This window comes from Solanum lycopersicum, chromosome 2 (assembly GCF_036512215.1).
Source record: "Solanum lycopersicum chromosome 2, SLM_r2.1".
Classification (NCBI taxonomy): Eukaryota; Viridiplantae; Streptophyta; class Magnoliopsida; order Solanales; family Solanaceae; genus Solanum; species Solanum lycopersicum.
The window spans coordinates 46,678,824-46,703,030 of NC_090801.1; the positions used below are offsets into that span (position 1 = coordinate 46,678,824).

At 30.1% G+C, this 24,207-nt stretch overlaps 1 protein-coding gene and 1 long non-coding RNA gene across 2 annotated transcripts; both read right to left on the minus strand.

The window, feature by feature from the left end:
* Positions 1-706: 706 nt before the first annotated feature.
* On the minus strand, positions 707-3,713 carry LOC104645568 (protein RGF1 INDUCIBLE TRANSCRIPTION FACTOR 1-like). The gene is made up of 3 exons (XM_069294635.1): positions 3,453-3,713; positions 2,605-2,757; positions 707-948 (listed from the first exon to the last, which is right to left on the minus strand). The coding sequence occupies exons 1-3, from the start codon at positions 3,693-3,695 to the stop codon at positions 865-867; spliced, it is 480 nt and encodes a 159-aa protein (XP_069150736.1). The 5' UTR covers positions 3,696-3,713; the 3' UTR covers positions 707-864.
* Positions 3,714-15,924: 12,211 nt separating this feature from the next.
* Positions 15,925-24,047, minus strand: LOC138342296 (uncharacterized). The gene is made up of 3 exons (XR_011215148.1): positions 23,624-24,047; positions 23,373-23,545; positions 15,925-16,143 (listed from the first exon to the last, which is right to left on the minus strand). It is a non-coding gene; the product is annotated as an uncharacterized lncRNA (long non-coding RNA).
* Between the last annotated feature and the right edge of the window lie 160 nt (positions 24,048-24,207).

The following is a 24,207-nucleotide window of genomic DNA, read 5'->3' on the forward strand; positions in this document are numbered from 1 at the left end:
TATTTACCGTATTTGAGTTTTATTTTTATTTTGAAGGAAAGCCTACCATAGTTTCTTTTAATTTTTAAAAAAGAAAATACTTTCCTTAGAAAAAAAAGTTTGGAACTCTATAAATTAAAGACCTCTCTTGCCGTACCAGACCAAAATAATAGAATCTACTATGTAGTCATTAAAATTTTTTGTTAATGAGGAGATTATTCTCCGAATAGAGTTTATATTAGTTTTCATGTGTAGGTCAATTGATCAAACCATATAATAATATTATGTTTTTAGTATAAATTTTTGTCATCTAATTTATCACAAACACGATTTGCAATTGTAAGCTTCCGTATCACGCCTTTATTTCTTTAGAACTGAATAGTTTGGGGTACTTTTGAGGTTAAAAAATAGTTTTGCAAGAATCAGAGTAAAAAAATAATGGAATCGATGGGTCTTTTCTCAAATGACATTGACATAGTTGAGTCAAAATTTTAATGGATACTATAAATAAGTTTTTTCTAAAAGTTAGATATCATATTTGTGCACTTGCTACTGACTAAATTGAGATGTAGAGCGTGAAGACGAACTAGTCTAACACTATGAAGATATTAGACTGAAAACTTCGATGGAGACAAATTTTTTTTTGAGCTCGATTAAGAAAACTACCTTATAATTAAAAATAAGAGGCTCTTTAAAAGAGACATCATGCGTCCACACATACTTTTAACCACAATGACAATGCATGCAAGAACTAGGTTTAAAAGTCTAAATTAAAACTAAAATAGTTGAAACTACATACATTTTTTTAGTTGCAACATAAAATCACACAGTTTAAAATTATCCAAGCAAAGTATTTTAAAATGATCAAATTAAAGCAAAGCATGTTTATTTTAGAGGAGCTCTGCAAGGAATTCCCTTCCTCTTGCGCTTCCGCTTCGTCTCAGCAATCTTTCCCCATTTTGCTTCCACCTACAAATTCCATCATAATATATATTATTCACAAAAATATTTGTGGATTGGCAGTGTAAATGTATATAATATTTTATCTACCTCAATTTAAGTGTTTCATTACTTTTTTATGTGTCTCAAAAACAGGGGGTTTCCCCTATATTTTGTATAAAGAACTCAAATACAATATAAAAATAACCACTTCTCAACTATATTAATAAAACTAAAGTTCAATTACAATTTCAAAAGTTGATGTTACAACTAAAACCGTAATAAAAGAACCCAAACAAACATATAGAAATATCAAAAGTAAGACTAGGGGAGTGTTTGGTATGAAGGAAAATGTTTTCCATGGAAAATGTTTTCCTGGAAAACAAGTAGATTTTGGATTCATTTTCTCATGTTTGGTTGGTGAGTAGAAAATATTTTCTAAAAAATAATTTTTAGTGTTTGATTTATGAATGAAAATATTTTTTGAGAAAAATCTTTTATTTTACTAGAGTATAAAATAATTTATGAAATTGAAAATAATTTTTAGAAACAATTTTTTTGGGGGGGTGTGGGTGGGGTGGTGCGCTGCCGGGGGCGGACAGGGTTAGGTGAAAAAATAAAATTTTAAAGTTGAAAATATTTTTTAAAAATAATTTTTTTTGGAGGGGGTGCTGGTAGGGGGCTGGCGGGGGGAGGGAGGGAGGGAGGAGTTTTAAAATAAAAATATTTTAAAAAACGACCTCAAATTTTTTTGGGAGGGGTGGGGGTGGGGTGGGGGTGGGGTGCTGATCAATGGTTGGTGAGTGGAATAGGGGGTCAGGGATTGGGTGAAAAATATTTATTTTGAAATTGAAAATATTTTTAAAATTGATTTTTTTTTGCCAAAAAATATGTAATTTGAAGTTGGAGAAAAGTTTTGGAAAATGTTTTCCTTAATTTTTAAAGGGAAGTCATTTTCCTTAATTTTGAAGAAAATGAGTTGATTTAGAAAACATTTTCCAATACTTTTGTCTCAACCAAAAATGAGAAAGTTGAAAAATATTTTCCAAAAATTATTTTCATTCATACCAAACACACTCTAGAGATTTGGGTAGAACTAGACTTTCATACAACAATAATTCTAATCTATCTTTCCAACTTCTCTTCCTTTTTACTAGTTGCTATTTGGGTATGGATCTCAATTCAACCTTTGTGAAGGTATTTTGATCTTATTACTTCTTGTTTACCTAATACCTTATTATGTGATGTTACGTTCCATGTTGGACTGAGATTGATTCATAACATTTAGTACAGTTATATCTTTACTTATAATTTGGCTTTAAAATACTCACTTTAGCTTTAATGAGAGATTTTGGACCAAACATTTTAAGTCTTTCTTTCTTTCTTAAAATTCATGTCAATTCAAATAATATCACATAAATTATGAGAGAGGGAGTACGCTTTTTCAATTTTCACATTCTATTTAGGATTATACAAAAACAACAATAACATATCTAGTGAAATTTAACAACTAAGGCCTAGAGAGAGTAGAATGTACTCAACCTTACACACTACCTCGTAAAAGTAAAGAGACTGTTTTTAATCAAGCATAGTTTCCCGAATTCAATTTCAAAAAAATACTAAATAATAAAATAAAAATCATCGCCAAACAACCACTAAATTTGAAACAGAGGGAGAGAAAAGTACCTGGCAAGCAATGCTACAGAATTGAAACCGTTCAGGGTCATGCAATCTCCTTTTGCAAGTGAGACAAGTAGGATCTCCAGCAATTAAAGAGCCAGACCCAGAATGTGGCAGAGGATTCAAGGCAATTATCCATTTCTTGTTGCATTTGTATGTCTGCACATAGAAAATTATATATATCTCATCACTAACATATAGATGTTAATTATGTAAAAAAGAAAACAATAAATCTTTGTTGTAAGACTATATATACATGTGTGAAATAAAAATGTCTGAATTTATATATGACTTCAGTTCAACAAAAAATAGTTGAACTTCATCTATAAGTACATGAACTTCAAGCAAACTCAAGAAAATCAACCATATGGATCTTAAGTTCTAAGAGAAAAAGATTAAACTTTAGTCATTTTGTTCAAGCTCAATTCCAAACACAATATGACTTAATTAGTGGATCCAAATAGAGATGGCTCAAGAAAAGAGCTAGTAAAACACTTGCTTTTAGACAAAAGGCTCCCAAAAAATTAGTTATCGTTTTACGAATTTATTATCACTTAAAAAAGATGATTATAATAAAAAGTACAAATTTTATGCATGTATGTATGTATAAAAAACTATTTGCTTTTATCATAAATATTTTCAACTTTGAATTAAAAATCTCAACTTTTATATTAATAAACAAAAATTTTAAAACAACATCCAAAATAATAACAACTGATTAACATCTCATTAACTTATATTTAATTATCATTCAAATAATTAAATAAATTAATGTCCGGAGCATCAATTCATAACCAATATATGTAATCTTCTTTTATTTCTAGTTGTAACTGTCTATATCAATTTAAATTTACCTGAATTAGTTTGCAGTCAATATACTTCTTCATCTGCTCGAGAGGAACAACGTCTTTGTAAACATGTCGATAAATCTTTAGCTGGTCATGATCATTGTGTTTGTTTGTAGAGATGCAATACCTGCATAAATCAGAATCACATGTAATACAGTACTTGCTCCTTTCATTCTTTTGAAGTCCATAATGCACCAAACATTCCCCAAAGAAAGTCTTCTTCAAAAGTGGTCCTAGCCATGTTGGCATACTCCTTCCAGGTTTCAATTCCCCCTGCAAAATCCATTACAATAACAGATTATGATATTTCCAAGTGATCTGCTTGAATTGCAAAAGGTTTTTCTCACTTTTTAAAATATAGTAAAGTAATATTATCATAAAAAATACATAGTACAAGAAAATAAAAATTACCTATCAAGCTAATTATCTTTTGAAACAGTCTTTCTCATTATTTGAACAGTAATTTACTTGAACGATATCATCATCAAATATACATATATCAAAAATAATTATGAAGAACATAAAAAATATTTATTAAGCAAATTATCTCTTGAACAGTCTTTCTCATTATTTTGAATAGTAAATTTTACTTGAAACGATATTATCATCAAACATACACATATCAAAAGAACTATGAATAAAATAACATATTTATCAAGCTAAGTATCTATCAAGCGTCTCATCTAACAATTGTTTAATGAAGATTAATGAACTTTAAGGACTTAAAAATTTGTTTGTTTAGGAATGAACCAAATCCAATCAATTGATGGGACTTAGCTAGTTTAGAGTTTAAGTTTTAGGAGAAACAAAGACTTCACTTCTTTCTAGTTGAAGTTCTAAGAACATCTACCTACATTTTATCTATAATAAAAAAATGTATATTAAGATTTTCGTAAGATACTATTGATTGATGATAAACTTCTAGTGTAACAGAAAAGAGAAACACTTTCATAAAATTCTGAGTTGATGACATTATCCATCTCAATGATTATTAAAGAACAAAAAACATGAACCAAATCATATATCTATTTTTGGTCCACTTTCTCGATAGTATGTTGTTTGTGCGACTTAATAAGATCCTTTGATATGCAGACTAAATTATCTCGAGAATATAATTTTGATTATAATTCTTAAACTAATTTATCCAATATAGAATTTGGAATAAACTACTTTCAAAATAATCTCAAACTTAAGCATGAGATATTTCATCTTATCTTGCACATCGAGTGATCCTATTACTCATGGAATTTGTTTAAACCCTATCTGTTATCTTTCCATCACAGAGAGAAACCACATCACCTATAGCTTTTGTGACAGACCGTTTTTTAGAGTGACATTAGGTACATTCAAAACACACTAATTTAGATTTGGACACATAGATTCCATAGAGGGGAAAATTTCCTTAACAATCTTTCTCCATTTACAAGGTTCATATGAGATATTGGTTAGGAATTATGAAATTTCATCTGTATGATCACAACCTTAATGATGCACACCAATTATAGAAGGAAGGAAAGTTGTGTAGAGCTAGGGTCACTCACCTCACAAAACTTGAAAGAGGTGACATTGGCTGAATAAATTAATGATTATAAGACTCAAACAAATTTTTTATGACGTGTGAGCTTGATTCTTTTTATTTAGTCATTCATATGGAAGTACTAAATTAATTAATGACTATGAGACTTGAGTAAGCTTTTATTTGATATCAGAAATTTGGACAGTTCATCAAATCTTTTATTGCCTCACCTCCCTAATAGGAATAGGGGTAATTTAAAAATAGGTCTAATAAATTGGTCAATCAAAATATAAGGAACTAATAATTTAAGTTTCTTCATTCGAAGTAAGTTCTTTCAAGCTCAAAATACACTTAAGATAGAGGAGTACCCTTGACCACAATGGATCTCCTACCAAGTATATTTATAATAGGCTTATTGAAATATTTAACTATTACATCACTCAATTATACGCTCTAATTAGTAGAAATTCTTGACTGATTAGAAATTTTGTTATTGAAATAAATCTTAAATAACAGTAAAATGTAATTCTCTCATAAAATTAGTATGGAAAATTTTCCAATATATTATCATCTATTAGTTTTATAAGAATAAAATCATAGCACAACTTCATATAGTAGATCTAAATTAAATTTCTTGAAAATTCGCCCTCTTTTATACAAAATTAATTAAGAGGTTATCAAACATATAGGCAGCCTCATGAAATTTTATCAACAATCAAAGGAAAAAATAATTTTCTATTTCCTTTTTGAGATACAAATGCATAAACAAAATGGTAAGAATTAGATCTCACACAGAAATAAACAATCAATTTTGAATGAATTAAACCAAAGAAATAATAATTGAAAATTACTAATACTACACACATATATATATGTATGTACCTTCTCATTTGTTTCAAAAGGTGATGAAGCAGAGCTACTCATATTTTTTCTTCCACTTTTCTCCTCTCTAGAGTGTATCAATTTTCTGAAGAAGACATATAAAACTAGTAGTAGGATTTTATTACAAATGTATTGTTCCCTTGAAGTGTACTTAGTTGGCAAGACAACAATTGAAGTAATAAAGACAATTTTTTAGTCAAATAAAATTTAGTTTAGAAGAACATAAGGACAAATTTGGGCCTCCAATTTTCTAATTGTCCGTTATATTTCAAGAGACAATATAGATATGTTCAATGAGGTATGAGGAACATTTTTACCAGTTTTACCCTTAAGATGAGAGGCGATGGATCCAAGACAGATTTTCAAATTGATAAAACCTAGAGTTAATGAGGTATTGTATATATGTATGTAATGGACAATATTGTCATTTCATTTTGATTGCCAAACAATACCATATGTATTTTCCTCTTTATCTATTCTAGTCCTCCATTTAAAGTTTTCCCCCAAACAATCCCATATGTAAAGTCAAACTTTCTCACTTAATGTATCTCCAAGTAAGGGGCTTGTACACATCTATGATTTTACCATATATGAAGTAATTAGATTTAGTGAATTTGAAATCAAGAAAAATTAGTAATTGTGTGTGTTAATTTTGATTTATACTTAAAAGGAAAAGAAAATAAAAGGAAGAGGTAATTCATTGATTCTCTCTTTACATGTAAAGCTTGTTAATGATTCAACAATATTTTATTGAGATGCAACTCATAATATGAGTATGTGATAAATGGTCATCGAATCCATTAACAATTTTTTAGGTGGAAACTTGTTGATTTGTCAATAAAGTTATGTAATGTAAATTAACAAGAAAATATTACATATAAAATATAGAAATATGCTTAATTACGTAAGGCCTTCAAAAAATACTAGCTAGCACATATCTTGCCTCATAAAGGTCAGTCTTAACCGTTCCGATTCTAAGTCAGATTGATTTACCTTTAGGTCTGATTTAGGGGTTGAAGTTTTAAGAGAAAATACTAGTTAGCCCAACCCTTGACTCTTAAGGGGTTAGTCATGTTTAATGGGTCAAACTAATTTTTTTTCATACTATATTGTAACTTTGTATTAATATTTGTAATTATGAAACTTTGTACTTTGTAAGAGGACATAAGTTATGAATAAAACCTCAACGGGCTAACAGCTTTCAATTTTTTATTGATAACAAAAATTTTATATAAAACTTAGAACAGGATTTACTACTTGAATGAAAAAATTGAAAAATCAAAAGAAGAAAGAAGAAGAGAAATTAAATTCAAACTCTGGATATATGTATCACCAAAACTACCTTCTTGTCAACCTCTTTTAATATGGGGTCATTATTAACTATCAATCTCATATTTAACAAAATTTTCGTTGAACTCTATATGTACCCTCTATTCAATCATATAATAACCTCACACCATTTTCTTTATTTCCAGGGGCTAAGCACATGAGGAATTTGGACACAATCTCTTCTCAAAGTGCTTAAAAATACTTTTCAAATAATTAGCTAAACATAAATTATTATTTTTCTAAAAACTGATTTTAATAAAAGTGTTTCTCAAAATAAGAATATTTTGGCCATTTGAGCTAAAAATGAAGAATTACTTCTATAGCTATATCCATGTGTTCTTAATGCTTTTAATTGGATTAGAGATAGTCAATTAAGTAAAGCCGTCAATATGGGCTAGGTCCATTGGATCGGTCTGACCTAACTCGTTATTTATTAAGGGTGAACTATGATTTTCGGAGTTCATTTAAGATAAAAAGTTTTTTAGCCCAGCCTGAATAAGTTTGTGAATTTGTGGGGCTTGAAAAATATAAATAGGGTCATCTCATGGACCAAATAAATACTAGTTAAAATTAAAAATCAAATAGAGAATAAAAAAATAACAAGAGTTTAAACTCAAAATCTGTTTAAAGTTCGGAATATTACAATTTAAATGGAAATTATGTTTATAATAACATATGTACTACATAAAACAAAAGCTACCTAAAATTTCTAGGGAATCAATAAATAGGTCGTAACCTATGGAATATTGTCATAATTTTTGTGTTTTATTATGATTATTGAAAAACAATTAGGTTAATATTTCTATTTAGTTATTTATACTTTTATTTGAAATCAAACATAATAAATATTATAAAGATAATGTTATTTGTGGATTTAGTTAACAATCACTAACACTAACACCATGTAATATTGTCTTATCGATATTTATGATAATATTTTTAAACTATAATTTAATTTAAAAAAATTATAAAGGAAATATTTCAAAGAAAAGAGGGCCGATCCGGCCATCCCACGTACTTGTGGGTTGAGCCAATTATTTTCTCACCCACACCAAATATGGGCTAACCCAACTTGACCCGTAAATTTTCAAAGTCTATATGGATTAGCCCAGATGGGGTGGGTCAACCCATATGGACAGCTCTACAATTAAGTAGTCTTGTTAGTGTCCGAGGAGCTAATATTGACTCCTTATTCAAGGTTAAGTATTTGACACATGATTAGTTAGTGTGGCGGATAAGTATTTGCAATTGACTGTTTCTTGAAATAATTTGTTTTTCTACTTTTCGTATCTCGTGTTTTCTTTGCTTGTGAGATCATCGAACATTTTACTTATTTTCGTATCAAAAATATCTTTGTTAGATTTTAAATCAAGAAACAAATATTAAAAAAAATGGTTCGAATTTGCTTATATAACGCTAAAAACTTTAATTTCTATCACTTTTAGTCATCTATCCGAAAGGATGTGAAAATCAATCACAGTGATAAGTCTTTTCTCTAAAGATTTGTTTCTGGCAAGTTGTTGGAGAATAGTTAAGACAAGATGAAAGAAAATATTAGAATATCCATTTGAGAGGTAATATTAGAATATTCACTAAATTATATTCACTAAGTTTATTTTTTCTTTATTAACATCTATCATATATTACTAAAAGCGGAAACAAAAAAGTTAAAAATTGAAATATACTTAGTAAAAATATATAAAATAGTTAATCAATTAAATATTAAATAGTTATTGTTGTTGTTGTTGTTGTTGTTGTTGTTATTATTATTATTATTATTATTATTATTATTGAAGTGAAAAGGTGTTAAGTCGAAAATTAAAAGATGAAAATATTCATTAGAAATTGTTGACATTCTTATTCTTTTACAAAAATTTATTATTTACATTTTTTTAATTCAAAAGTGTATTTATTTTTATTTTTCTCCTTCAATTTACTTAATATATATATATATATATATATATATATATATATATATAGAGAGAGAGAGAGAGAGAGAGAGAGAGAGAGAGAGCATTTTAATAATCTACTTTAATGTATTTCTTATTTCTAATTCCTTTATTCAAAAGATTAATTCCATAATTCACGCTTTTTCATTTTCATAACGTTCACATCATAGTAAAGGATGGTGAATTAGAAAGTCATCAACGTTTTCATGAAGTAACATACATTCGTCTTAATGCATTAAATGAATAACAAATTTTTTATTAACTTTACATGTTGGAATATAAACAAGCTCTAAATTTCAATAATTGAAACCCTTATTTCTTGATTGCATTAACACTTAGAAATAACTACAATCCTAAATCTTAGTATCCTAAACCCCCTTATTTCATTGCTTCATTAATATAAATTATCTTGTTTTTTTCGCAGATCCTTAGGTATCCTTTTCATTCTATAGTTAAAGTGGTGATACATTTATATTTTTTTTATTGATTCATACTTTAGTTAGACTCAACAAAGAAGGATCTTGAATTTTTATTGGTTGTGATAGAAGCAGTCAACGAGAAGTTGGAAAATTATGTACTATTTATGTATTTTTGCTTACATCTATATATATTGTATGATTAAATTTTTAAGAAAGATGAGTACATTGTATTATTTTATTTTATTTTGTATTTTAATCTATTAAACTTTTTAAATTTAACTTTTTATAAATGTCTGATTGATTAGTTATTTGTAACTTTATTGAAAGTTTGTTAATTACTAACCAAAATTCAAAACTTACCGTTGGTTGCTTAAAAGAACTTGATTTTAAACATTAAGATATGATCCTTAGTTGATACGATTTTCCATATTCAAAGATATGTTAGTAATTATTGCATTTTATTATTCGTTACATGTATATTTTCATAAAATTTTAATTATTCTAACAAATTTATGAAAATTCTCCTGAAACACACATGCAACACACTTATTCAAATACTAATAATATTATCTAAAAATAACTAAAGAGAAAAAGAAAAGACATGTTGTGCATGGAGTGTTTGCATAAAATCACATTAATTTATCATGTTTAAGCAATAAATTGAAGTGATAATAGATACATTCATTAATCATAATTAGTACAAAAGGTACATATATAGAATTAGACTTGATTTAAATTAATCTATAATGTTAATGGTTTTAGGGTCGTGTATCGCCCGATTCGGTTTTAAAGTTTATCGATTTGATTTATTGGTTATCGGTTTGTAAGGATGCTAAACCGTTATAGAATCATTAAGATACTGACTTTTATGTTATTGGTTTATCGGTTCGGTTTAGTTACGTTTTAATCTATAAGATTTGACACAAAAAATCATTGAAAATCACTTAGAAACAAGGTGACAAACCAAATAAACTACGCACATGAGTTCACAAGTTACATTTTGTTCAACCAAAAATAAAAGTAGGAAATCAAACTCTAAGTCAAGAACTTTATATACAAAATGGTATAAACATAATAAAAAAACAAAGGACACAAATCACATACTTTTAAGGCAAAATTACCATTTGTCCCTTATAAGTTTATAATTACATAAATCTCTCAAACTGATACAAAAATATAAGTGTTGATACATTACTGTGATGCGCGACATACATTAATCGTTAAGTAAGATACATTACATTTTATACATGATACACTAATCTGATACATTAATCGTTAAGTAAGATACATTACATTTTATACATGATACATTAATCTGATGTGTGAGATACACTAATCTGATGCGGGAGATACATTATTTTGATGCGCTAATACATTAATCTGATGCGTGAAAATAAGAGATTTTTGGAATTTGTAAAACTAATAGGGGATAATGGTAATAAGAGAACTTAAAGGTGGGATTTCCGTCATTTTTTCATTATTTAAATTTACTATGGGATTAATTATCGATTAACCCGTTAAGAAGAATTTTAAGCCGTTAAGAATCAATAACCCGATAACAAAAAAATTATAAACATTATTAAAACCACTAACAATAACTTAAAACTGATAAACCAATAACTTTTTTTATTCGAATTATCAATTTCGATTCGATTTTGAACCTTCTAGCTTGCTTACTCAAAGACATGGTAGTGCCTTTGAAAATTCTTAAGCAGTCGTTTGGTATATATAGGATGTGATAAACAAAAATATTCCACGGTAGTCCTAATAGTTACAACGTGTGAATTGTTGAGTGTTTCTTGTTTACACGGTTTCTTCTTAATTTTCTTTCTACAATATGTAATCTATCTTCTTCTTCTTCTTTCTTTTCTACTCCTCTGTTAGTTTAGTCCAGAAACAGAGCATTCTTCTTCTTTTGCAGCACTCACATTTGACGAAGATTTTTATATTGATTTTATAGATCTATGGAGTTAAGAGTTGTCGATTGTTGATACTAACTCAAATCTTACAAATTTTTTTATCTGACAATGCACTTTCACTTTCTTTTGTACACTAGTCCTTTACTTTGTGGTTTAGAAGTACTACTTTTTTATAAAAATATTTTCGTATACATTATTTGGAAAAAACATCCGATTAATGGTGGGAGAATTTTTGCGTATGGTCACTCAAAAATAAGTTAATTATGTTTTATAGCTATAGTTTGCTAATCACGATTTGTAGTTACACGTTAGAGGGAGAAAAGAGGCTAGTGAGAGAGGATGGAGAGAGGCGAGCGAGATTGGGATAGGGAGGAGAGAGATGAGTGAGAATACATATGCATTTGTATATCTGGCGAGCTAGAGTGAGAGAGGGAGGAGAGAGGCAACAGATATTGGGAGAACGAGGAGAGAGGGTAGAGAATGAAGAGTATATATATATATATATATATATGTATATATGTATGTATGTATGTATGTATGTATGTATGTATGTATAATTTGCATTTGTATATGTATAAGCGACCTAATTACAGGTTAATTAAGTTGTGAGTTGTAATTGATTCAAACTATAGCTATATTAACTAATTAACTAGTATATGTTTATTTATCCGCATAATTTTGCCTTAATATTAGCTAAAAATCAATATTGAGGCCCATAACCTCACTTGGTTAGAGCGTCGTGCTAATAACGTGAAGGTTGCTTGTTAACTATGTTGCTTTTAGGGGGGGAAAACTAAAAAAAAAATCGACAGACAGCGTCACATTATTTAAGAAAATATTTTTTATTAAAAAAACAGAAAGCGAAGTAGTCTTCTGATGTTGTCCGACGCTCTTTAAAAAGCGTCAAGCCAAAAAGCAACAAACTTGACTGCATCATTTTTCCGTGGATTTTGACCAAACAGGCGACACAATCCGTCGCTTTTTGTCATCATTTTTCTCTAATTTTTTAGTAATAATGTTCTTCTCGAGAAATATTATGTAAGGCTTGCTCCATAAACCAATCTATAGCCAATAATGCGATTGTAAGGGTTGTTTCATGTAGAAGTAGTATACTCGAATATGCAAGATCATGGACAAGGACCCATTTGTCACATTAACAAAGTAATTGAATCCACGTCATAAAACGATTCAACATCGAATAACATCTGTACATAAAATGTACGTCATGTAAAAAAGTCGAATAAAACAATTGGTTGAAACTGAACATACTTAGCTAAATAAAGAACTGTAAAGATAGATTAAAATAAGGTCAACCTAATAGTAAAACATGCATGTGTACGTTAACAACAAGACATTAAAACTGAATGTATGCAATAACAGGGAATACTTAATATAATATTGACTTCACTTTCCTTGGAAAATCTCTCTAATCGACAGTCATCACTTTGAGCATCATGATGGTACAACGTCTTTTTCCTGTAGACAGAGTCATCCTATACCTTGTCAAGATAAAGAACGAACAAAACTAATAGATCTAATCTCTAAGCCCTAACAATGAATTAGATGAACTCTTACCCAACTCGGTGTTAAATACTACTATCAAAATAACGTAATATTATTCAATAATTGTATGATATCAAATTTAAGAAAGACATTTCATTTTAAGAGAGAAAAAAACTGAAAAATTGATATTTTAAGTTTATGTTTATTAATACTTTTTTAGAACTAAACTTTAATAAAACTTGACTATGATTTTTTATAAAGTTGATCATGTTTTATTTAAGAATATGCCTATTCTTTCTTTCGGAAAATATGCATCATGATGTTAAAATATATTGAATTTTTCTAAAATAATCACTTGAAGAAAAATATGTTCTTGAAAGTTTCTAAAATAATGCACTTCAATCAAAATATACTTACTTGAACTTTTTCTTGAAAGACTTCTTTAAAATTTTGAAACTTACTTTACTCATGAAAACAATACATACAAATTACCATGACAAGATTTTCAAATAACTTTTAGCTAGAAAGGATCCATGTGGTAAAATCAGCATGAACCATAAATCGAAGATCATAAACTATATGAAGTACTATAATTTCAATACTAAAATCAAGAATCAATTCAATAGGAAAATAGAGCAATTTGAAAATCACAAGCTTTGGGTAAAAAAGTTAGCTTTGATCTTACTAACTGAAATTGTAGATACAGGGCGTGGAGAAGAATTTAGTTCCTCACTATGATAGTCTTACTTAACTTAAATTCTCCACAAAAATCTAGAAGAAGAACTTTAACATGAAGAGTCTTTTCTTGAAATTCTTGGGTTCATTTCGTGAAAATCCCATGTTTTTTTTACGGTAGATTCTTGCTTAGGCTACATAACTAGAAGTCAAAATCACTAAAAATTGTGAGTGTGTGCTTATCTTGATTCTCAAGGAATAATTCGTGACATTTTTTCTATAAAATTCAATTCAAGGAATTCTCAAATCCTAGAATTGAATTTTTTATATTCACTAAAGATAGAAAGAGGATTTGATGTTTGAATCTTATTGAAATTTTTGGATTTATGTTTTAAGATGATTTGATGTTTGAATCTTATTGAAATTTTTGGATTTATGTTTTAAGATCATGGAAAACACTTACCATGACTTAGTAGGGTTTAAGAGAGCTCTTGGGAGCTGTTGGGATAGACCAAAGAGTGAAAAGTGAGGAAAAAAACTCAAAATATTGTTCTTGTGAAATCTTAAAACATTGATATATAACTAATATATATGATATACATGGGTCTGTAGAATGATACACAACTCATGGATTGGTTGTTTCTTGGAATTCATGCGAGAACTTTAAGTTCAATTGCATGAGCTAGAACCACTGCTCGTAAATGGCTTCACGGAAGGTAGTTTTCAATTCGTGGAAATTGGGAACAAAATTCTCAGATTGGAGTATTTGTAGTTATAAAACGATTGTAACTCTTTACTCTGGACTCAAATTGATGCAAATTTGGTGGTGTTGGAAAGAAAACTCGTAACCCTTTAACTTGATAGCTAATGAGACACATAACTCTGCATATTCTAAGAGATATATGATCGTTTGAAGTTGACTCAAGTAAAATCTTGTAGTGAAACTCAATCGGTAAGGAAGCTTCCTACTCAACTTTGTGCTAGAGAATTTCTAGATCTTAATTCACATCTAATACACTTACCACACTTAAAAATTGGATCTTAGCACCAATGCATCATTAGGAAAGTATCCGGTCTATATGCATATGAAAAAATATTTAGATCTTAGTTTAGAAATTTTTTGGTATTACAATTTAGAACCATCTAAAAAGAAAGTTTTTTAGTCTGCTTAATTATATACTTGGACACAAAAACAAATAGCTATACGTAAACTTCTAAATAGAAGATCTAAAGATGAAATTATTATTCTAAACATAAATTAATTCCCATACGACAAATAATGAAATCCCTTACATGAAACCAACACATTTTACTTAAGTGTATATAATTGATTGGAATTTAACTTCTATACACCTAAAGTGTAATCACTTAATTAATTAAGCATAGTTGCACATTCCATAAGAGCATGAACTACCTCGCATTCATTGTTGCACTTGCCACAATGCTTCTTGTTAACATATATGTCCACACACCACCCTTGGCAGCATCTCTCAGAGTACTTGCACTTGTTACCACATTTCCCACAATTGGATCTATCATTGAGGACGTTCACACATTGTTTTTTGCAACAATCTGGCCCTCGACTGCCCTTTGCAGCACAAACCCTAGGGTATTTATCACAGGTTGCAACATATCGTTGTTCTGGGGCAAGAAAAGAGGTCTTTCCTCGCGAATAAGATGCATCTAGGGCTTCAAGGTGTAATTCTTGACTAGATAATGAAGGAAAGAGAGCCATGGTTATGGAAATTGATAGTAAGATAACAAATAAGAACTTGAATGAATTCATTTTATTAGTAATTACGGAGTTTTGTAATACTTAAAGTTTGATCACTAGCTTGATTTGAAAATAAAAGGTGAATATACCAAGTGGTATTTATAGGGAATATTTTTTTTCAAGAATGAAATTTTGTTTAATGGTAGTCTCTATCAATGTGAATATTGTTACATCAAAATTCAAGTGATGAAAGTTTGGCCTAAGAAGGAATGGAATTACTGGAAAACTTGAATTATGTTTGTGTAAATAAGGAAAAAGGAGATGAACCTTGAAAGTGTTGTAGAGCAAGTGGCTATACTGATAATTAACCAAGGATGTTAAGAGGAAATGTCACGACCCAAAATCGAGCCGCGACTGGCACCCACACTTACCCTCCTATGTGAGCGAACCAACCAATCTAAACTCTAACATTTCAATATAATATCAACAGAAAGTAATGCAGAAGACTTAACTCATTAATAAAATCAATAATCAACTTCTATAACTCAAAACTTATCATTATTCCCAAAATCTGGAAGTCATCACCACAAGAACATCTATGATCAATTTACTAAACTAAGAGTATTCTAAGAAGCTAAAACAAGTAAAAGCTAGTCCATGCCGGAACTTCAAGGCATCAAGACATGAGGAAAAAGATCCAGTCCAAGCTAGAAGCATTAGCTCACCCTGAAGATCCGGTGTGATGAAGACTGGCTAGAATTGCGGTTGAGTTGAAGACGACGGTCCGTTTGCTGCACTCCACAAATAACAAGGAAGAAAACATAAAAGTAGGGGGTCAGTACAAACACGAGTACTGAGTAAGTATCATCGGCCAACTCAAAATAGAAAGCAATATATTTGTCAAGTGATATCATAAATCAACTACAATACTCAACATGTAGCAACAACAAGTACTATAATCATCAATAAGTACCGTCAAGTTCATACATGAGGACTCACGCCTCAATACCATACTCATTTGGGAATTAGGTTCATTAGATTGAGTATATTAACACCTTTTAAGATTCATTATCTTTATTCCTCTTGTGTCGGTACGTGACACTCCGATCCCCTACTACTATGTGTCGGAACGTGACACTCCGATCCCCTAAATCTACGTGTCGGTTCGTGACACCCGATCCCCTAAATCTACATGTCGGTTCGTGACACCTGATCCCCTAAATCTACGTGTTGGTTCGTGACACCCGATCCCCTAAATCTACGTGTCGGTTCGTGACACCCGATCTCCTAAATCTACGTGTCGGTTCGTGACACCCGATCCCCTAATCTCATTCTATCAATTCATCAAGCCTTCTCTCTTACCAAGGCATCATCAATCTCATTACTTTAGTTCATCAAGCCTTCTTTTATACCAAGGCATCATCATTAACAAGAGATTAGGTTCTTATCAAGATTTGGGATTCAATAGCTTCATCATGCTTATTTTATCACAATCATATAATCACATTCATGCAAGCATACAATTAAGCATATAGCATGGTTTACAATACTACCAATACATATCATTCGCTATTAAGAGTTTACTACGAGTAGCATAAAAATCATAACCTACATCCACCGAAGATTAATGATCAAGCAAGCAATTTCCCAAAGCTTTGTTTTCTCTCTTCCTCGTTCGATCGATCCTCTCTCTCTCTCTCTCTTGTTCTTTCTATTTTTCTTATTCAAACCCTCTTTCTTTTACCCTAATTAGAATATAATTAAGAATGAAAGATGGCAATAATAACCCACTAATTAACTTAAGGCTACCTCTTTTAACCCCCAAGTAATTAGACTTTTTAACATTAACCCTCTAACTTTATAATTAAAGCAGGAATAGTCCAAAAACGTCCCTTAAATCACTTAAGGAAATTCGACCCAGACTGGGATTACGCAGTCTGTGACGGCCCGTCGTGCCTGCGACGGTCCGTCCTGCTTTCCCGTCACAGAGTTCAGAGACTCAATTTCCCTGAAGAGTCTGTGACGGTCCGTCGTGCCCACGACGGTCCGTCCTGCCATTCCGTTACGAAGTTCAGAGAGTCGATTTCAGTACCCAAATTTCAGAATTTCTAAGTGTTTTGAAACAAGACCCTGCGACGGTCCGTCGTGCTCATGACGGTCCGTCGTGGGGTCCGTCGCCTCAGCCAGTTTTCCAGAAATAAAATCTGCTGCTCAAAACGACTAAACAGGTCGTTACAGGAAATTTCTTATGTTGATTTCTAAATCTCCAGATATTGTTTGAGCTCATGAGGTAGTAAAGGTGATTTATTCCCAAGTCAAATCTCATTAGTTAAACTGAAAAATCACCTTTAGATATATGGCTTGAATAAAGTATGATTAATAAAATGTCTTCTCTTTTTTCTTTATGTTTTAGAAATCTTAATAACTCAGTTGATTTGCTATATCTGAACCTTCACCTTATTAATGAAGGTTCAATTCATTTGTAATACCTCTTCAATTTCTCCTTTCCTTACCTCCATTAAAAAAATATATCATTTTTTATTTGTTTGACACATTTTATTTATCGAGGATCAACTTTTGTAGCTTAACATCGGGCACTAGACGTAAAGTTATTTTTCTAATTAAAAATTTCTGGTTTCGGAAACTATGCAGAGAGGAACATAATCAAAAGTTAACTTAATTAGTGAATTCCTTAATTTTACTCAAAAAAAGAAGATCAAGATTAATAGATCATGATCCACCTTAGGTCTATTTTCACCTTTATTGCCACCATGTTTTGTTATTTTTTTAATTTTTTTTTTTGCAAATAGTAACTAGTTTTCTAGTTACTTCTTATTTAATTCTCAATTGTAATAGAGAGTAAGATCTAGTCCTTCCTGTTTAGATGTATCTTCTTTTAGGGTTACAATTTTAGGCCCTAAATATAACATATCAAGACATGTCACTCAAATTTCAACAAGATGGTTCCTCTCTCTTTTCTCTCTGTGTTATCCTTTTTCCTGCATGTGATCTTTTATCAAGGGAAAATGCTTAAATATATTATCAGATTTTGTAAAAAAAGCTTATTTATGTTATTCATTAAAAGTTCGGTTCATTTATATCATTGTCGTTTGAAAAAAGGCTCATTCATGTCATTATTTGTTAATTAAAATGACATATTTGAGCTAAATTTTCAACTTATAACATAGATGAGCCTTTTTTTCAAAGTTTGATGACATTTTGAATCTTTTTCATTTAAAAAAAATGATATAATTAACATAATCATATTTGACCGCGTGTAAAAAATAATTTTGCAAATTGAAACTAATTTCATTTTACAAATAATGACATAGATGACATTTTCTCAAATGAAAAAATGACATAGATAAGCCTATTTTTTTAATGGATATCATACACAAGTCTTTTTCTCAAAGTTTAATGGCATATTTGAATTTTTTTTCTCTATTATCAATAGGTCTCCAAGTAGCAAACCATGTTTTCTCATTAATATTCCCCCATTTCAAATAAGTTACTTGTTGAGTTTTCTCTTCATAATTTAAAAGAAGTAAATTGTTCAAAGTTCTATAGAATTTTTGAATTTCTTTTTCATTTTTGTCTCTCATTTACATTTTCTAGGTGATATTTCAAGAGTTAATTGCTCATATTTATAATTTTACTTTAAATTATTTATATTTTCCAGATTAATTTTAAAATAACTATATGGCAAAACTGATGTATAACTTATGTCCTAAACCTTTTTTTAATGGATATGTGATGCCTCAACAAAAGGAAGTAATATAAGAATTTAATTAAGGCAAGAAACATATGACTATTGACTTTTTTAAAAAAATTGAAGAAGTTAAACTATCAATATGAAGCACGCAATCAATTCCGCCTTTTGGTCCTTTTTTTTTAGTTGACTATTCAATATTCAATGGTTATACTAATAGGTGTTTGGACATGTAATTTTGTTTTGTTAATGAGATAGAATCGGTATTTCGATATGTGAGTTCATCTCGTAATTTGAAATAATGAGATGAATTCAAAAGGTTTGATATTTGAGAATATTATATAATGATTTTTGTTATAAATTCATTAAATGAGAGGATAATCCATAAAGTAAGTGCATGAATAGCTATCCATATTCACTAGGTTTCATGAACCTTTTTGGATACGAATGTATTTATTTATTATGGTACTTAATATGGTGACTTTTGGAGTGATTTCTCAACCTATAAATAGGGTTGTTCATTCACTATTGTATGATATACAAATGAGACTTACATACACTTGAATAAGAAGAAACTTCTTCTTCTATCTATATACTTCTCTTGTCTTCTTCTCTTTATAATTATATTCTTATGAGTTTGATTTAACAACACGTTATCAGCACGAGTCTCTAGCCAATTGAGAGTGAGTTTTCATTTTTCTTTAAATCATGTTTTGATTGGTGTCGTTATGAGAGTCAAGCTATTATTAGCATAAAATCAGGTATGTATTTTCTAAAATATTTTTATGATTTAGAATAAAATAGTATTCGGTGACAAACAATTATGAGGATCCGAAGACATATACTACTATTGGTTGAATATTATTCTGATTGTTTTGAAAGACTCAAAGGGTTAGTCATATTGTACTTCGGTCTATTATACCGTTGGTTAAGGATAAGACGATGGGTTCAAGTCTCATCGCACCAAAAAGGGTAAGACATCAGGTTAAGTCCAGATGCACATAATGAAAATTATTTGAGGATAAGACGATAGATTCAAATTCTATCGCACCAAAAGGGTAAGACATCAATTTTGATGCACCGTGATAATAATATATGGATAAGACATTGAGTTTGAGTCTCAATGCACCATAATGGTGATAAAATGATGATTAAGGTAAAAATAATATATTTTTGATGAAATGTCTAGAAATTCATCATATTGAATTTGCTCCATTCGTTGAAAGGAATGTGGTAGCAAAATGTGATAACTCTGAAATTCGTCTGTTGACTTGCTCCATTCAATCATATGAATGTGTTAGCAGTGAATGATTAGTCTGAAAGATGACAAATAATTAATGATACGAATAAGGGCGTGGAGGGACAAAATTATAATAGTCATCATTGTGGTAATAATAAAAGGAAGAACACTATGAGTTCTTCAAATTGTCCTTCAAAATGTGAAGACAATTATTATTATCAAAATGGTATGAGAGGTCATTAGAGTTTTGAATGTTGTCGACCTAATAATTTGAAAAAATTATAAATCCTCCATCAAAAGACAACAAGATAAAGTGATGGTACACTTGATCTTTCAAAGTGATGTTGAGGTGTATCATGGAAATATGATGAATTTTAAAGTCATGACAATGTGCTTATAATACAAATTTATGAAGTACATATAAATGATTAGTCCATTCCTTGAAGAGAATGTGACTTGTGATGAGTATCGTGCATGCTCGACCATTCTATAAGAGAATAGGTCTAGATGTGGTAAAATCATTATGGATTGGATATATGTCACAACTCACCTCTATGGAAGGTTTGAAAAAAAATGATATATGTCAAAACTCACCTCTACGAGAGGTTTGAGAGGAAATAAATTTTATTTGACAGAAATGGCTAATCGTATTGTACGTTTATACGTCACCATGGTATGTTTATTATGAACTACCTAAAGGGAAAAAAGAAAGAAATAGGTCTTTCCTATAATGGTTGTGGTCATTATTGTGTGGTAATACAAATTTGTCATTTGTTGTGTACCTATGGTACAACAAAAGTAAAGCAAGAAAGATGTCTTGCTCGTAATGATTTTTGACCATGACAATAATAATATAATTTCCTCCTTGAAGGAGATGTTCACCATAGGGATGGTGTCATGCAATATGTGATAGTACACAAAATTAATTGCAAGCTCTAACGAGTTGAGCTATTATCAGAGGAATAATATTGGGATTGTAGTAAGTCTCAAAAGAAATTTTTTAAGTTTCGGATGAATTGAGATTAAATATTGAGACTATAAATCACTACAACCGAAGAGGGTTATAAATATTTATGTAAAAGATTACCCCACTTTTCCTCTTATTTGTTGCAGGCAAACATGAACATGCTGATGAAATCACATGAGAAAGTAAATTATAAGTGTACTGAAATAAAGATTAGTTGGCATGACCGGTGGACCATTCTGGTTAAAATATGATGCAAACGTAATTGAGAATTCATGTGGATTACATGATGAAGAAATAAAAGATTCTTCAAGAATTCTCATGTGTTGCTTGTTCTGTTCATAAAATGATCATTGTACCAGTTAAGGTTGGGATTGTAATTCCCTAAAATTTTTGGAACATATAAAAAGGTGAATATGGGCCCGTGCACCTGTCATGTGGATCATTTGCAACTATATGATCGATACATCTATGCGATGGTCACATGTATTTTGTTGTCAACTTACAAATTGGTTTTTGTAAGGTTGTTTGCTTAAATTGTTAAAATTAAGAGCACAGTTTCAAACTATGAAATTATATTAATAATGCTGGTTGATTTAGCAGAAATCGTATGCCTCCAATTATAGCTAAATCATGGTTATGAGAACAAAACTTTCAAATAAGATTTGGTATGAGATAATTTTATTTAACATGTAGCAATACATGTATGCATCAAACCAACAAGGTTTCCCCATTAAAAGTGGTTCAGGGTCAGGAACCATATAATTTTCATCTAAAATGTTGAATGTGTGGCTAAGATTTTAATTGCTCCACCACGCACAAAGATGAACTTCCAAATAAGGTTGGAATGAATGTTAGATTTTTCTAACATTAGGGGGAGAGATGATTGACAACTGAAAATTATGTGTGAGATTAATTTTTAATTATCTAGATCCTCGTTAAATAAATGTTTGAACTTAAAGTTCAAGGGATAATTCAGTTGCATAATGTTGCAAATCAGTTGCCAGTTGAATGCACTGACCCTGTGATATAATTCAGCTGCAAATGCTCCAATATGAAGTCCTTGAAGGACAGAGTCTATGATACGCCAGAAGCGTAATAGACCAATCGATTCCAAATATAAAATTCCTTGAAAAAAGAAGGAGCAAATGATCAATATGGTTGTGATAATGAGGCAAGTGTTATAAAAGAGCACATTGGCATAACACTTCATAAAATCTTGAAAAAGGTTCAGGTATCTGAAAAATGAAGAAAAATGAAGAGATCTCAATAAGTTATGTCTTGTTGAAATCGATATCAAATAACCGTAGACGGTATCTTTGATATGAGGTAGCGCTCAATGATATAAATTGTGACGAGGATCTTGAATTCAAATTTGTCATATAGTGTGGACATATAAATAGTTGGCCAAGTAAAATGTACAATTCAAGTATATTTTGTTTTACTTAGAAAAGTGACATTTTGGACTGATAGTCCATAAATCAAGGTATAATGTTAGTGGGGTACATATAAATTATTATGCGATAGTATAACCGTAAGATATCAAATACGGCTTGTGCCTTGGGGCATAAAAGTTTATCGCAAAAATCCTGACATTATTGGAGAGTTTTCTCTTTTGGTGGATGCAATGAGTTTTTTTTTGATCTGACAATATATGAAAAACTTTAATGCACGTAATGAATAATTGTAATGTCTAGCTACACAATACTTAAGATAATATAAAAATCCTTGAAGTAATCGAGGTAAGATTGAGTCTTATTGTTCTAAAATCATATTTGAATACAGAAGTGAAGAATCTTTATATTCTTTTTCCCTTTTCTCTTATCTATACAACCCAAGAAAAGAGGTGTTTAACTTTTCAAACTAGCCTTCCATGATGTGTAAATAAAGATTTGATATAACTAAATTAATACTATATTTACAGAAAAGTTTAAACTTAAGTTTACATTCCAAGGGCAGAGTAGGTGGTGATTTTATGTCTGAATTCCAAAATATAAAGCAGTTAATGCTGTCTTGGCAGCATAAGAGATGTTACTACTCCATTATCAAGTTTGAAAGATGTGTTCCTTAAAAGAGAGATTTACAAATAAAAGGTTTGAATACTTACAGCCCAGTAATGTCGGTTACTGATATTCCATCCTCCAGTGTATCTTTTGAAATTGTTAAGAGGATCTTTTCTATATGTTCTCTTAGCAGCCAAGATAAGTGATGAGTTCAATGGAGGTTCTTCTTCAGTAAGTACCCTTTTTGTCCCCCATCAAACCACCACATCATTTTCACCTTAAAATGAAAACAAACCCATTTATCAGCAAAAACAGAAAAATAAAAACAAACAAGGAAACTGCAATCATAGAATACCTGTAGCTTGTAAGGAAGGAAAATCAAAGTCAGATCCTGCCAGGCAAAGGGTGACAGATGACAAAATGAAGAAAGCAGTTACAAGACAAAATGACAATGACGTTTTACACAACATTGTAATTTCTGGGGAAAACCAATGTTAATTAATATCTATCAACCAAAACTAATAGAGGAATTATAGTGTGGTGTCAAATTTATCAAGTACTATGGGCAGAATAAGCATTCTGTGATTGGATAGTTCCTCCTCTTCGAAGAGTTGTTGTTTTTGTACAAAATGTTTCTTTTTACAAAACTTTACATTACCTGCAATGACAAGTAATAAATCTAATTCTGTAACTTAGAATACGAAGTGAATGACCTATACACTGATGCGAGACGTCGCGTGTGTAAAAAAGTTGAATTCTTTGTAGATGAATTAGAATTTCCTTGTGGTTGAGAAAGTTGGGTTCTTTTTGGCTGTTCAGTTATTGTAATGTAATATCAGAATTATAGTGTGGTGTCAGATTTATCAAGTACTATGGACAGAATAAGCATTCTGTGATTGGATAGTGCAACCTTGGATATCCTCAAAGTAATATCAGCTT